Consider the following 16,895-nt stretch of genomic DNA (forward strand, 5'->3'; position numbering starts at 1 on the left):
TGTATAAAATTAACATTACGTCATCCATAAAAACCCTAGGCATAATACTCACAGAGCATATGTCCTGGAATGTACACGTTAGTCATATTTGCTCAAAGGTATGAAAAGTTGTTGGTGTGTTAAATTGCAATTGAAGTGCATTACCTTTTCAAGTTAAGCGTCTCATTTATCATGCTCTTCTCCATCCACACCTCAGTTACTGTTCACTTATATAGGGTAACACTACAGCGCAAAATATTCAAATGCTGGAAATACTTCATGAGATAGCAATTCGGGCGATAGCGAACGTTTGTTTTTTCGAGCATACGCAAGAGCTTTTCCAACAAAACAGAATAATCAGAGCCCGTGACATATATAAATTCAAAACATTACTAAGCTATAGAAATGCTATGCTGGGAAAACTCGATTCATTCCTAGCCCCGGCAACTCTACAACAAAATAGAAGTGCATATTCATATCGTCACCAGGCACCATGGCAGATCCCTTTTTCACATACTAAATATGGCTGCCAATGCCTTAAACATACACTACCTTCCCTACTTAACTATTTTAACCAACATGTTGATGTGTTATCTCTAAACATAACTAAAATATTGGATTTGTTCTTATAGATGTGTATTGTCAACTGCTCCAACAGTTCCGTAGAACTTGTCATATATTCTCATTTTGTTTATACGTTCACACTAGTAACTACTATTCCTAGAATCCAGGTTTCCACTGCAGTGACTGTGCCCGAACCACGTGGCAGGGTTTCGTGTCGTAAACTGGATGCTGCAAAGGGCGTCTTCACGTTTGTTAAAATTCAAGGATGTGACGACGCCCTGGGCTACGTTGCCGAGATGTCTGTCGCGAAAGCAGCAGCCTATATGCAGATTTTTCTTTTTTTATGTTTTTTAACATAGATGCACATATATATTTGCAAGTATGTAAAATAATTTCTAAAAAAAAAGAACGTTTCCTGATGGTAACTTGTGTTTATTGTAAACTTCTGTGAAATTTGTTATATCTATATATGTATGTGTGTGTATGTATATATGTGTATATATGTATACATATATTGTTTTTGCATTCTTATTTATTTATTTATTTTACAATACTGCACGCCATCGTCGGGCCCATGCAGGAGTGGTTACAACATGGAATACAGTACAAAAAAAAGAATAAACTTTAACTAGTGTATCCAAAACAAAGAGCATTAGCACACACAAAAATTAACATACTCAATAAATATATACACTGTTTAAATGAGCCGTCCGGGAAGCAGGCGAAACAGCGTTTACCATAAGAATGCATCTACAGAGGCTGCATATGAAATACAGGTGATATCACCATTCGAATTCCAGATTCTCAATACTGTCAATAATTGCTTTGGCAGATGGGCAATTTACGGCTCTAGAGGGTAGTATGTTCCAATGGGAAATGGCGTGTGGGAATAAAGAGTACTTGCGAGTGTTATTATGGCTGGGATGGTGTCGTATTGATTTATTATGGTTGGTTCAGGCAGAAAGTCTGAATGGCGCTTGAATGTATGTTGCTTGTGGTACTCAATAGGAGCCGTGATAAAGTAAGCATAGAAATTTTAATCTGGAAATCATTCTACGTTGAGCCAGTGATTGAACGTTAGCCTTGACGCGCAGGTTTGTAATGCTTGTTTGACGTGAATATTGTGAATATATAAATCTCAATGCTAAGTTCTTTATGCGTTCTAGTTTCTCGGTTAAACACTTCTGGTGTGGGGCCCAAATAATGTCAGCATACTCTAAAGAGGGTCTAATGAGGGTTCTGTGTGCATTTAACACTAGGAGGTGTGTTTCTAACTTTTCTTCTCAAGAAATGTAGTTTACCTAGGGCCTTGTCATACATATTATTTATATGAGTTTCCCAATCTAATTTCATTGTAGGAGTGACCCCGAGATATGTGACCTCCTCGTATTTTCTTAGTGATATATTGTTTATTGTGTATGTAAACTGAAGCGCATTTTTCTTGTGAGTGAAGGAGATACTGGTAGTTTTTGATGCATTCAGTTTCATCCCCCTGTAAGGGGGGTTTATTCGGCTCGTAGAGCAGCAGCGACAAACTCAGCACCAGCAGGTAGGGCGCAGCCAGTGAACGAACTGGGTACGTGCCACGCGGTGGCAACGGGGCTTTTCAGCCTGCCGATCTTCTTCGTCACAATCCCCCCCGGAATTGAAGAGTAGCCATCCTGGCAACCTAGGAAGAGGCGGGCGGATCGTAATACTGCTTCAGCCGGTCAATGTGCACAGTCTCTCGCCCCCGACGACGCAGATCGGAAGATGGCGATACGGGTTCGACCACGTAGTTCATTGGTAATGCTTGTGCAACTACGCGGTAGGGCCCGTGGTACTTCGGGAGGAGCTTGGACGAAAAGCCAGGAGCAGCAACAGGCGGGACCCAAAGCCACACGAGTGAGTCGACGGGGAAGGGGTGAGGGGGAGGATTGAGGTCATGGCATTCTTTTTGGCGGCACTGTTGAGCAGACGTCAACGAACGGGCCAGTTGGTGGCATTTCTCGGCGTGCTGAGCAACCGTAGAAACAGGTGAGCATTCAGCAGGGTCCGGCCGGTAGGGGAGAACTGTATCAATGGTGCTGGAGGGATGGCGGCCGGCCGTAAAGCAGAAAAAATGGTGAGAATCCGGTGGTGGCTTGAGAGGCAGTGTTATATGCGTAAGTGACGAACGGAAGTACAAGGTCCCAGTTGGAGTGGTCAGATGCAACATAAATTGATAGCATGTCACCAAGAGTTCTGTTGAATCGTTCTGTTAAGCCATTGGTCTGTGGATGATAAGCAGTAGTAGTGCAGTGAATAATTTGGCATTCAGATAAGAGTGACTGCAGGACATCTGAGAGGAATACGCAGCCCCGATCGCTCAACAGTTCACATGGTGTGCCATGGCGGAGAACGAAGTTGTTTATAATGAACGAGGCGATGTTTTTTGCTGATGCGGCAGGCAAGGCGGCGGTTTCAGCATACCGTGTCAAATGATCTACGGCGACAACAATCCATCGGTTGCCCGCGCCAGTAGATGGAAGAGGCCCATAGATATCAATGCCGACACGGTCAAATGGCTGAGCTGGGCAGGGAAGTGGTTGGAGAGATGCGGTGGAGAGATGCGGGACACATTGGCATTGCTGGCAGGCAATGCAGGAGCGTAAATATTTGTGGACGAAGGTGTACATCCCTCGCTAATAATATTGTAGGCAAAGCCGTGTGCAAGTTTTTGACACTCCGCCGTGACCACACTGTGGGTCAGAATGAAAAGCGGAGCAGAACTCTTGTCGTAGGTGGCGAGGCACTACTATAAGCCATTTGCAGCCCTCATTGTGGTAGTTGCGGCGGTATAAAAGTCCATCCCGGATTGTGAAATGCTGCACCTGTCGGCGTAGCGCTCGAGGTGCCGAAGTTGCCGGAGGATTTGACAAAAAGTCGAACACCATGACGATCCATGGGTCTTTTTGTTGCTCCGATGCCATGTCCAGGATGTCAAGTGGTGAGATGTCATGTCTGTCGGTAGAAGTGCTGCTGTCTGAAGTCACTGGAAAGCGCGAGAGGGCATCGGCGTCAGCGTGTTTACGTCCAGAGCGATAAACGACACGGATATCATATTCCTGGATTCGGAGGGCCCACCAAGCAAGGCGGCCCGACGGGTCTTTTAGGTTGGACAACCAGCTAAGAGCGTGATAATCCGCCACCACATCAAAGCATCGACCGTAGACATATGGACGAAATTTTTGAAGAGCCCATACGATAGCCAGGCACTCTTTTTCTGTTACTGAGTAATTGGCCTCAGGTTTCGTGAGGGCACGACTGGCATAGGTGACTACGTATTCGGCATTAGTGTTCTTGCGTTGTGCGAGCACGGCACCAAGGCCGACACCACTGGCGTCAGTGTGAAGTTCTGTAGGTGCGCTGGGATCAAAATGCCGCAAGATTGGCGGAGACGTGAGTAGGTGATTGTGACGAAGAAGATCGGCAGGCTGAAAAGCCCCGTTGCCATCGCGTGGCACGTACCCAGCACCTCCACCAATTGTAAAGGGGGTTTATTCGGCTCGTAGAGCAGCAGCGACAAACTCAGCACCAGCAGGTAGGGCGCAGCCAGCGAACGCACTGGGTACGTGCCATGCGATGGCAACGGGACTTTTCAGCCTGCCGATCTTCTTCGTCACACCACAAATGTTGCACCAATTTTGTACAGCAGCTAACGAATCATTTAGTTTTACCTGATCCTCTCTGGTATTTGTAGCCAGGCCAGCAGCTGGGCGAACAACAACTTTATTGCGGTTGCGCAAGTTACATATATAGTGAAGCCTACGTGACGTAACAGATCACGGGATCACTGGTGCGTCCCCAAATTCACAGTTCTTCGCTAACACACGCAGTTCTGTTAGCCACTCGTTAAACATCTCGCCTTCTTTTTGGTTCCTTGAACCGAAACGGAATTCTTGGAATGTTAAGTTCGTTGCAGGCTTGTAATGATCCTCAAATTTCTTAATCAGAACTTCAACGTCATTCCTGTCTTCCGCTTCATCGAACTTGAAGGTACTGTACGACTTCCTAGCCTCTTCGCCTATGGTAACTAGCAACGTGGCTGCTTGAACGTCTTTTGGCTGCTTGTTCAATTGCGTAACAATGGAAAACAGCAGAAACTCACTTTTCCAAGTTTTCCAGGCAATCCAAGGGTCGTGCGACGGATCCATAGGCTTCGGGGGCGGTAGTAGCGCGGACGCCATCGACATATTGGCTGGGTTTCGCTGCCACCGCTGCTACCATGTAGCCAGGCCAGCAGTTGGGCGAGCAACAACTTTATTGCGGTTGCGCAAGTTACATATATAGTGAAGCCTACGTGAGGTAACAGATCACGGGATTACTGGTGCGCCGTGACGACTGCAGATTCAGCCGTGCTACAGTATTCACTGTTGTGTACACTACGCGTTAATCGGCGAATAGGCGCATTTGAATAGGCGGCTGAGCGCATGAACGAATATCATTGATGTAGATCAGAAATAGGAGGGGCGCAAGAACCGAGCGTTGTGGAACACCAGAAAAAAAAAAACGTTGATGTAATCAGATGTAATATCATTCACAGCTACGCATTGCTTTCGGTTTTCGAGATAGTTCTTGATCCACGATACTGTTTTCTCGTGTACACCAATGGCAATTAGTTTAGTAATAAGATCTGGATGAGGAATAACATCAAAGGCCTTTGAAATATCTAAGAAAATGGCATCTATTTGGCTTCTGTTATTTATTGATGTAGCTACATCATGGGTTAACTCAGCTGAGTAATAGTACTTAGACTTGAACAGAATCCATGTTGCCGGCTGTATTGTAGGTTATTATTCTCTAAGTGCAATATTATGGCCTTATAAATAATATGTTCGAACAATTTACTGGATGTACATGTTAATGAAACAGGTCTATAGTTACGTCGAGTTTAGAGCCAGATTTGTGCACAGGTATTACTTTGGCCCTTCGCCAGTCATCAGGTATCACTGAAGTTTCCAAAGATTGCCTGTAAATTACGTGTAAGTATTTTGACGTCCAAACTGCATGTTTTTGCAAAAAAGCATTTGATATAAGATCAGAGCCACAGGGATTCTTTACATCCAGTTTTTGTAAGAGTAAAAAAATTCCTTGTTGGTCAATATCTATTTCAGGCATTGGATTCTCGAACTGATACTGTGGAGAGGGACCGTTAAAGGTAGTTCTGTTAAATACAGATTGAAAAAATTCATTAAATTTGCTTGCTATGACGTCAGGCTGAACAACTGTCTCGTTCGAAACAGTAATCTGCGATACGGTGTGCCGCTCCCTCGATAGGTAGCGCCAGAATTTTTGTGGTTTATTCGTCAGGTAAGAAGGCAGAGTAACAGTGAAAAAACGCTCCTTGGCCATATGGATCTTATATTGTAGTAAGCGTATGAGATCTTGAAGGTCACGTGTGGTTTTCTTTCTGCGCTTCCTCTTAATTTTTCGTTTTAAATGTATTACTTCGCGCGATACCCAAGGATGTTCTCTGTTCACTCGTTTCTTTCTGGAGGGAATGTAGTTTTCTTCACAAAAGTGCACAATACGCTTAAAACATAACCATAATTAATTTACGTCATGAAGTAATGAAAACTGCAGAGAGCAGGCGTTTAAATATTCTGAGATAGCATTGTCATCCGCTCTTGAGTAATCCCTGATAACAGCAATCGATGGCTTAATGCGTTCACGGTTTCCTAAAATTGGACAGGAGAATACAATCATTTTATGGTCCGAAATGCTATTTTCAACGTTTAATGTGTTATTTTGAAATAGACTGCTTACGAACATCAGATTAAGCACAGAACATGACGGACCAGCTATTCTAGTCGGTTCGGAAACTAGCTGGTCTAGAGAAAAGGTAAATGACATGAACAACAGAGATTCAGCACTTTTTGCGTCACAGCTGTTGTGCGAAAGATTAGACCAGTTGATTCCTGGTAAATTGAAATCACCTGTGATGATAATATTGGAACGTGAATTAGTGTGTTGTGCAATGTAATTGTGCATAACGTCTAGGTATACAGGGGGCGCATTCGGAGGTCGATATAGGCCACCCAGAAATATGCTTTTTCCATTAAATGTAAGTTTACACCATACGCTTTCATGGTCAGGTATGCTGTTTAAAACTGTGAATTTTATGTTAGATTTAATTGCGACAGCAACACCTCCCCCCCGCGATTCTCTGTCTTTCCGTATGAGCCGATAAGGCGGAAACACTTCGGAATCCTGGACACTTTCGTGAAGCCAGGTTTCCGTGATGACTATAACGTGTGGGTGATGGGCTGCAACTATGCTTTCAGGTAGGCTGAAGTTATTGACTACGCTGCGCGCATTCAGTGATAACACTCTGATACATTTCGTACATTGTTGTCACGTGCAATCGCGAGCTGCTGAGCCAGCATGTGCAGAAGTTATCGGTTTAGATAGTTCAATTCTTCTGTCCTCACACTCATTCCATATGAAGGTTTTGCCATTTATTTTTAGTTTATCAAATGCCAGAGATACCTTTGCCCCTTTCGCCTTGTCAGAATGCCATAATTTAGCAAGTGTGTCGCGTACTTTCTTTGAGAAATCTTCGGATATTGAAATCTGGGTGTTTTTCAGCTAGAAGCAGCTTGATAATATTTTGTTTTTCTCAGCGAAGTTGAATAGCCTGATAATAACGGGGCGTGTCCTTTGGCTTTGCTTTGTACCAATTTTGTGAAGTCGTTCTATTGAGTTAACTTCTATTGCTAGGATCTTCCTAAATATACCGTCTCACACTTCTTCTTCAAGTGTTTTAACATCTTCAGCAGAGCTCTCTCTTAATCCATAAATTACTAGGTTATTCCGCCTACTTCTATTTTCTAGATCATCGACCTTCGATGCCAGAAATTCTACTTGCGTCATGGTAGATTTACAAGATTCCTCGCAGTGTACTATCTTGTCTTCGCATTCTTTCCATAATCCCCTTTCATTCTCAATAACTGTCATTCTTTCTTGCAAATCTGCAACTATTGTCTCCACGTGCTTGATATTTGAAGACAGTTGTTTCAGTGTTTTGTTCGTTTCCTTCTGTTCTCTTAGAATGCGTTTCATTAGTTCCCGCTGCGAACATTCATCTGAATCAGAGTCAGGACCTGGATTTTGTTCAACGTCTCCGAATGTTAGTAACATTAAGCAGACAACATTAAAACAATCTTGCAAAATAGCAACACAGCATTGTGGACTTGGGAGCACCATAAACGTTACGTCATTGTCTCTAGTTGAAGAGACTAAATGCTGGTCACTAACCTGTGCGATCAGAAAAAATTCGATCAGCATCCGTACTCGTTCAGTGCTTCCAAGTCCACTGAAGGTAACGTCGAAAAGGCTGCTGCTTTTATCCGGGTGCCATGGTGTCTCTGTCGACGTCACCGTGCTGGTCAGGTGGTCCCAGTGCAGTGCACGTGGTACAGCTTCCTGCGACTTGTTTCGTCCGATGAAGCCAGCAGGGCAGACAGCCAGAGGTAGCAGTAGATAGGCCTGATGCAGCGCATGCTCAGACCCTGCGTCGACGAATCCGGTCCTCGACAGCACGATCTGTGCGATCAGAAAAAATTTGATCAGCATCCGCGCTCGTTTGGTGCTTCCAAGTCCACTATGATATATGCAACTGAGCCTGTGTTAAATAATAATATGCAAGATAACAGATTATAATTGTATACTGGGAGTCATTTGACACAACTGTATTACAACTAGTTTCCATGTAATAACATGAAAATTTCTATATGTATTTGCGCTTAAAAACTCTTATATCCACACTTTATCCGTAATTGTATTGCTACACCAGCTGCTTCCGTGCCTGTCTGGGAGACCGGAACTTTGTCAAGCCGAAGAGAATTCGGCTTTTTTTCCGGCTCTCCCTTTTTCACCTTGTATCCAGTGGTGAAAATAAAAATTATGATGATGATGATGATGTAGCAGAATATGTTCACAGAAGTGAAATGCCACTGTACTGAATTTTGTTAAACTGAAAGGCATTTGCATTGGGTTGAATGGCGTTTCGATGGGGGATATAAAAAAGTTCGTACAGCTGAATAATTTGTTCAAGTGACGTTCAAGTGGTAGTTTACTGTATATTGGTTTTCTTGGATAAAAAATTTAGTTGGAAACAGTGCCTTGTATGTCCTCATTTTCTCTTAAACATTGCTCGATGAACAAGAGGTGCAAAAAGACACCTTTCTATTTTGTCTCTTCTGACCTAACTGGCATTTGGCAAATACCTCTTGCGTGCGGGAGAAAGTAAGGAGGGGGAGGGGGGGGGTATATTGGAAAAAGTTTGGCAGTGTTTGGCTCCTCCTGGGGTGGTGTTAGAGGTGTGTATGAACCACTGCTTAGATAAATCGAACTCAGTACCTTTTTCTCAGTACAAGCATTCGTGAATGTTAACTTGTTATTCCAGTAGTTTAAAAATGCCTGCATAGGCCCTATATCACAATATGTCCCAAGCCTCCTATATTTTTTTTTATTTAAAAGGACTTGAAAGAATTCGAACTTCACTGTTAATGAAAAGAATGTTACAACTTTCAATAGCAAGGGATTGCTGTTATCAAGACTCCACAAAATGATGCAAAAAGAGCTGTTCTGCCATGAACAATTTTCAATATTGTAATTCTGAGAAGCGGTTATTAAGTTTTGAGGAGAAAGTTTGTTGAATGTATGTTCCAGCTTGTAAACCGCGCACAAACTATTTGAGGGCGGTAAGATTTTTTATTGTTTAATATCAAGAGTTGACGAACAGCCACAGTTCAGCAATGTCATGTGTTTACTCATTTTGAAGAGCAAAAATTATTTCAACATATCTGAGCTATCAACCCTACAATAGTCATGACATTAGCCATTAATCAAGTGCGGGACAAAGATTACAATTTTTATCCTGTGTACATTTAGTTGGTCTAATAGGGCGATGGTTCATCTCAATATCCCCACTCACCAGAGGGCTACAGGATTGGGACACCACCTGGGCATATGTAGGAATAAAATTAAGGCACCGACTATGTGGGCAATGAAGCTATGAAGCAATGAAGGGATGGTCAGAACATATGCAGTAAGCATTATCATGGTACCACACCTATTGGTGCTGCTGCTGCCTTGCCCGCTGAAGAGGGGCAATCCAGTGGTGATTTTTGTAGACAGTGCCATCGACATCATGATGATTGAAAAGTCTGAAATGGTATCATTGTGTACATTATTCACATAGCCCAGTGGGTCACTGGACAAACTATGACTGTTTCCCAAACAGAAGATAAATCAGTCCATGCTTGCATGGAGGAAAAATTGCACAAGCTTAGCAAGAGTCAATGACAAGAATGCAGGAAAGTGAAACACTGTGGCAACAACAAGGCAAAGAAAAAGAACTGCACGAAGCACAGAGATCTAAGCATCGTGCCAGTGCTGCTAGAGGATTGCTCACTCAATATGAAAGTTCAGTTCCAATCATGCATACTACCTCTTGGTTTAGCTTAAGGATTGCTTACCTCAACAAAATAATGCCTCTTGTCACTCTCAGTTGTCCCCATGAGTTTAAAGCAGTCTTTCACAACCTAGGCTGAGAACACTCCCAAGAAATGTTGTATCCTGTACACAAGCCATGCAAGTTCCTGTAATATTTGAAGGATCCACATCTCACAGTATAACACAAGGTTGTGAAGAAGACAAAGGCATATTGAAATGAGCATGACAGCTCAATGCCTACTGGCAAAGGCTTTGCAAAATTTTTACAGCAATAATGCATTGTGGTGCCTCAGAACCACTGGGATTAGCAAGATTCCACTGTAACTGGAATGAGAAAATACTGTGTTCTAATTGACTTACAGTGCGGTGTTAAGCACGACAGCAGCACTGCATTAAAGCATCAATGTTCTAATCGATTTTCCTCAAACATGTTATGGTACGACTTTTAGTGACTAAGCAGCATTTGTACAAAGGCACCAAGCTGGTTTGCTTCAAGAAGTGTCTTCTGATCTATACTTTGAGCAAAAATGTTGCACTTATTGCTGGTTCTTTGGCATGCAAGTCTTAAAAAAAATGGGATTAGCATGCATCTTACTCAGTAACAGAAACTTAGCAAGTGGACCTACTTGGCTTGGACCTTCAGGGTTACAGATACATGGGCATTGACATGTACAGTCAAAGACATAAGAAAGTGCCTGGGACCTCCAAAATCATTCGTAATACTGGTCACTTCGTTGTAAAGATTGTACACCACACCGCCGCTAACAATTGAGCAGGCTGGACATGTTAAAGAAGAGAGAACCCTTATTCTATGAATTAAGGGGCACTTAGTGAAATAGGTCACTAGTATTTTTGTTTATAGTTTGTGTGGCTGAATGTGCGACTAACATGTCACTAACCTTGCTCAAGTTTAATGTTATTGACGCATGCGCAGCAGGAGTTGAACGACAATGACTCACCTTCCCTTTCTTCTTTTACTCTCTTTATGCCCATTGCGAATTGTATATATTTGTGCACACTTCAATAAAGGTGTTGTCGGCAGTCAGCGCTCGTTCTGTGTCCTTCCTTGTCCGTGTTTTTTGGTGCTGTTTTAAATATGAAACATCTTCAGTGGCTTTCTTGATGACCGACGCCGGAGTTCTACGGCAGACATCCGTTATCCTTGCCTTGAACTAATCTGACTCTATCTCAATTACGTAAGCAAGATCATTCACATAAATAACCCCAAAGAAAGAAATCGAGTGGAGAGAGGTCACATGACCTAGCGGGCCAATTCACAGGCCTGTGCCTTCCAATCTATTGCGCATTGAAAGTCGCATCCAGCCAGTTTCGTGCTTGGCTGCTGCTGTGTGCGGGTGCCCTATCTTGCTGATACCACAGAAGCGGAAGAGGTGACAGCGGGACTTCACAGAGAAACTCATCCACCACTCCTTCAAGGATTTTGTTGATGTAACACTGTCCAGTGAGTATGTGATCAAAGAAGATGGGACCGATTATAGCACCAGCATAAATTCTGAATCACAATTTGGGCAACTACTGGTACTGGTGCCTATTGCACTTCACACAGCGTGCATTGGAGTCCCTCCACTAGTGCGCATTATGCAAATGTACCTAGGCGTTTCGGCGAAAATTGGCTTCACCTGTGCACATGATGTTGCTCAAAAGGTATGATGACTCATGGGCTTTTGCGAGAAATTTAAACGATTCTACGGGTCCCTATCTTCCAAGCATTGTTGCTGGTTAAGGTGGGACGGGTGAAAGGCTGTCATTTAGAATTCTCCAAACTGACTTGGAAATTGGTACCTGGGCGGCCACGTTCCGCATGCTAGCATGAGGATTTGAGGCCATAAATGCTAGAACATCCCTGCGTAGGCTAGGACTCAAACGTGGAGTCCTCAGCCGGTTTGTTGAAGCTGCCGGTTTGTCTCAGGTTTTCACAACTTCTGATGATAGTCGATGCATTTGGTCTACCGCCACACTTCCATTAGTGATATACATATTTGCAGTCTTCCTCTTGTTGCCATTTGCAGATGGCAAGGCGAGGATCATGCTTACTGGGTGCTCATTAGAGAAACACATGGCAAATGGGATGGAACAAAACGTACCTTTAAATCTTTGCACTGACGTCAATTCACTTTTGTGGTGACAGGTTCTGTAGCAAAAAAAAAAAAAAAAAATCCGTGCACTTTATCTACGCTAAAACAACAGCTATCACAACTTTTTTCCAGGTAACACCAAACGAGACGTGTTACTTCAGCAGGGATGCGGCAGATGAGGCATTAGGTCGATCACAATGTTTTTCTTTATTTCCTTTATTTCATCCTGGATTACTCAGAGGGAGCGTGTTCGAGGGCGCTGCTTTATGATGCGAGTGGGAGCACAGTCATGTGGTATTCTCCATATTTCACAGGGTTTATTTATCTATCATAAAAAATTAGTACGCAATTAGTACGTCGCTGAAAATATCGCAGTTAGATGTCCCTTGGCTGTGCCTTTAGATGCCTCATTTATAATTTGATAATTAGGATAGTACATGTCGACTTAGATAATTAATTAAATGATCAAATTTAATCTGTAACGAAAAAATTACTAGCAGCTACTGCAATGTACTGTAAACAATATTCGCTAGGTTTTCTTCGAGTAACGCATTGCTCTCTTTTTAAATCTTGGTGCATTATAATTAATTGGGACACTCTGTATATATTTACGTTTGCATGTAAGTGATGATGTTACCATCCGTAATAAATGTTGTAAGTTATTAGAAATGTTCTTTTTTTCATGAGTCGTTGACATTACTTACTGTAAAAAGAAGCAACACCGAGACACACAACATTCACGTGCATTTCATACGCCGTTGATAAAAGAGTCTGCTGACAGGGTCAGTGAAGTTTATAGGTTTCATTCATGATCAAAAAAGCACGCAAAACAATTTGAAGCGTCGTGAGCATACAACAACATATTCATTCTCTAGACATAGGCTATCCATACCGTTATAAATAATTCTTGATTGGCTGCCTCCATCTCTTTCAAAAATATTATAAACTTTGTCCTGTGTGTATATTTAAATATATTGCATATGTGCATGGTGTTTACAGTGGAAATTTAAAATAATGTTGAAGTGAGAAAGTATGGATAAGGCAGCCACCGCGAGTGCTTCTGATGGCCGTGTCCCCCTATTGTCAGGATTTGAAGAAATAAAGTGACCCGCCGTGGTTGCTTTGTGGCTATGGTGTTAAGCTCAAGATCTGGCGATCTCGAGCTTAACAGCCATGTTATCTCGTGTTAAGCTCGAGATAATATGGCTGCTAAGCTCGATATCGCCACATCTAAACCCGGCCACGACGGCCGCATTTCGATGGGGGCGAAATGTGAAAACACCAATGTACTTAGATTTAGGTACATGTTAAAGAGCCCCCCGTGTCCAAGTTTCCGGAGTCCCCCACTATGCGGTGCCTCACAATGAGATCGTGGTTTCGACAAATAAAACCGCATAGTTTAACATTCCTTTTTGCAGAAATAATCGAAAATATTAATTAAAAGCCGTTCAAGTCTGCGCCAACAAGGATGCAGTAAGCTATTAGCCTCAGTAAAATTTCAAGGGAAAAAGTCGAGGAAAGTGAAAAGAAACCTCAAATGATGTGGGTGACAAAGCACTGGTATTGGCACTTTAGGTGTGTGTGTGGGGGGGAAGGGGGAGGGAGGCTTCGGCTTCGCCTAGGGTGGGGGGCTCAGCCCCCCCCCCCTCCCCCGGGAAATCTCCGGAGGGGGCTCGGGCCCCTGAGCCCCCCACATAGTCTCCGCCTATGCTGCTATGTTAACATGGATGGTATTATATGTGCATTTCTCAAGTGAATAAATTAAACAAAGTACAAGTAGTTCATTTTCAGGGGAAGCAACACTGAAGCAATCAATTTTGCATCCTTCCATTTTAAGGTGAAAGCCTTAGATGCCTATGCTTCAAGGTCTCATTGTGAGGTACAGAAAATATCATGTGACCCAAGGAAGGCCAGAAGCGAACGAAAACATGTCCAGCCATGTATAAGACATGATTAATGATTATCGAAGTTATCACTATGTGGTACCTGTTTCCAAGTTCCTGTGATGATGTCAAAGGTTATTTCAGATGCACTGCTTCATCACTATCATTATATACAGTTCTTTCATATGTGAATGCATTGCTTGTAGAAGACAGGTAGGTAGAACCATAACGCAGAATGGACCATTTGTTAAAGAATTGGTTTTCTTCAAATGACGATCCATCTAGTATAAGATTTTTATAATGAGTGGGACATTGCACCAAACTGGTAGCCCATGACTGTGAGGTGCTCATTGTTACCAACCTTCTAGTGAAAAAAATATACTTTCAAAGAACTACCAAGAAAAGAAATGTATAGATATTGTTTTATGATGGCCCTTGAGAGTGCGCTTTATGCGTGAGAGGGTGAATGTTGCAAGTTTACAGAGATGCTGAGTGCATAATTGAATCATAGTGTCCGTAATTATGTATGTTGATGCTAGTTTTTCATGATAGATATAGAATGGAGCAAAAGTGCTTAATAGCTAGTGCTGTGGGTAGCTGAACAGTGAGAGAGAGAGAGAAGGGAAGACGGAAAGGCAGGGAGGTTAACCAGACTGAGTCCAGTTTGCTACCCTACATGTGGGGAGGGGAATGGGGAGTGAAAGAGAGAGAGAGAGAACTTAGGTGTAGGATGTCTATCGTCGGGCACTCAAGTCTGTTCAGCGCTTTTTCACTGAACAGTGAAATGCACATTATTGCAAGGACCTGAACTTTAATCAAAGTGGTGACAATAGTGGTCAAAGTTTTCTTATTATTTGTACTAATGCAATGTGAAGTTGGGGATCACGATCCTGGCAACGAAAAATGAAAATTAATATGACAGCGGCCATTGTCAGCTTAAAGAACTGGGTGGACAGACAGACATGGGAAACCAGCACTTAAGTGGTGTCGGAGCAAAGCTGGAACTTATGGCTGAGCCAAATAACTTATAAGGGCTGTGGCGCACACGATAGCTGCGCGCGGGTATGATATACTAGAAATCATCAAGCAGTATCTGCCACATGGTGTTAGCACATGCTGCCTGCACTGATAGATCTCCCACCGAGCTCCTACATCTATACGAATACACAGCTACAAAATACATGCCGAGATGCAGGATCCGTCCAGTAAAGAGAACAAATTCACCAGTCGCCTAATATGACATTGACCGACACCTACAGAAGTCGCTTAATCATTTAAATAATTAGGTGAGAATGACTTGGTTCGACAGGCAAGGTTCTGACTGGTGTTGTATAAGTCGCAGGTCGCTTTTTAAGTCGCGACGATAGATTGGATTTTTTACAAGCACTGCTCCAGGAGGGCACATGCAACCGGAGGCCTCAGGAGAGGACCTGAGGTTATAATAAAGCAGGCGGCGCAGGATCCCCAGGGCACCCAAGGGGTAGTGGGGAGATCAAAGCTGGAAGCAGGATAGTCCGTAGATTGGAGTGGCGGAGGCCTAAGCGTGCTGGACTTAAAATAAATATTATTACGTCCAGCCGCCAACTTGTGACGCCAAGACTTCTGCAACAGCAGTCAGAAGTTTGCCGTTTGACATACTAAGGCAGCAGCGGAAGCGGACGAAGACACAGAAACGTGAAAAAAAGGACCCCACGCTACAAGTTAGTAGTATTTTAAAGTTTAAATTATGGCAATTTAATAACGCGCAACTGAGCCCTCTCGAAGCGTTCGACGCATGGAAAAATTCGCGAGGACGGTAAGATACCAGTGTGACAGAGGCACAAGCAAGGAACGAAAACGCGCACACAGGGCAAACTGTAAAGATGCTATATATTTTGCTATATATGTAATATATGCTATATCTATCAAGTGACTAGTGCCATGCTCTAATCTTCAAAGGTCGCAATGCTTTCGCAATGAAATTGTTGACAGTGTGCGCTGTGTGTGTATCTTGTGTTCTGGCTCACCGCTGATCGCGATCACGCCCGATCCTGATCGAATTTCGCGGTCGTGATTGCCTCCTTTGGACAAAATGAGCGAGAGACCCAATCACAGTCGAGAATTTCGATCCGGATCGGTGCCGATCGCGATCAGAAGTATACGTGTGACACTGGTAGTGACAGGGCAACGCCATATCATACTCGCCTTCACGGGAGACCACTGACCAAACGACAACAATCGTTCGCGCCAGTGCACTGTGCCAGCAACACCCAAGGAGACGCACGAGGAAAACTTGTACACGACGCACGGATCGCCAGCCGACACATGGCAAAATGCCGCCACGCCAAGGCACGCCTAGGGACAGAACGAGCAAAGAAACTGCTCCTCCGTGGTACCTAGGTAAAGGGAGAAATTTAAGGCGCAAACGCCCCCAGATTTTCTCTCTTGCACCCGCTGAAACGACTGGCCAATCCCGTGAACTGGCGTTTCCTCTAATGACCGTCTCGTCTACTAGGGTGGTTTCCTAGCGCGTGTTGTAAATGGGGTGCGTCCGGTGCGTCTACAAAAATCTCTCACGTGACCTGATCCTAGGTGCCTAGGGACAGGATCGTTTAGGGACTTTTGAGAAGGCGCGATGATGGCGCCAACTGCAGTTTCACTCAAGCGCCAAATGAAGCCGTGATGCCAAAGTTGGTTCCTTATTATCCGACCGCTAGTTGTGTGATGTCTCCGCAGTGGGTTCAGTATTTGTTGGCGAAAAGTCGTGCACTAGTAGTGGCGTGGCATGTCGGCTTTTGGTCTCGGTAAACTCTGTGTGACCCGTATTTCTGAAGAATTCAGTGGTGCTGACGATCGAAATATTGAAGTGGCGTAGCGCCTCGGCAATGCAATTTGCGAACCGGCACTGTGCAGC

At 43.6% G+C, this 16,895-nt stretch overlaps 1 protein-coding gene across 14 annotated transcripts in view; it reads right to left on the minus strand.

Moving 5' to 3' along the window:
* LOC135896019 (uncharacterized) overlaps positions 1 to 16,476 on the minus strand; it is a 45,174-nt gene extending 28,698 nt beyond the window's left edge. For 2 of the 14 annotated variants that reach the window (XM_070525318.1, XM_070525321.1), the window contains exon 1: positions 4,673 to 4,812. In XM_070525318.1, the coding sequence (XP_070381419.1) occupies positions 4,673 to 4,757 (85 nt within the window). In that variant the 5' untranslated portion in view covers positions 4,758 to 4,812. Of the gene's footprint in view, positions 1 to 4,672; positions 4,813 to 7,821; positions 8,110 to 9,640; positions 9,735 to 10,046; positions 10,170 to 12,128; positions 12,176 to 16,186 lie in introns of those variants that run through there. The other 12 variants (XR_011508463.1, XR_011508462.1, XR_011508465.1 and 9 more) reach the window with 12 other exon arrangements.
* Between the last annotated feature and the right edge of the window lie 419 nt (positions 16,477 to 16,895).

Source organism: Dermacentor albipictus, chromosome 9, assembly GCF_038994185.2.
Source record: "Dermacentor albipictus isolate Rhodes 1998 colony chromosome 9, USDA_Dalb.pri_finalv2, whole genome shotgun sequence".
Classification (NCBI taxonomy): domain Eukaryota; kingdom Metazoa; phylum Arthropoda; class Arachnida; order Ixodida; family Ixodidae; genus Dermacentor; species Dermacentor albipictus.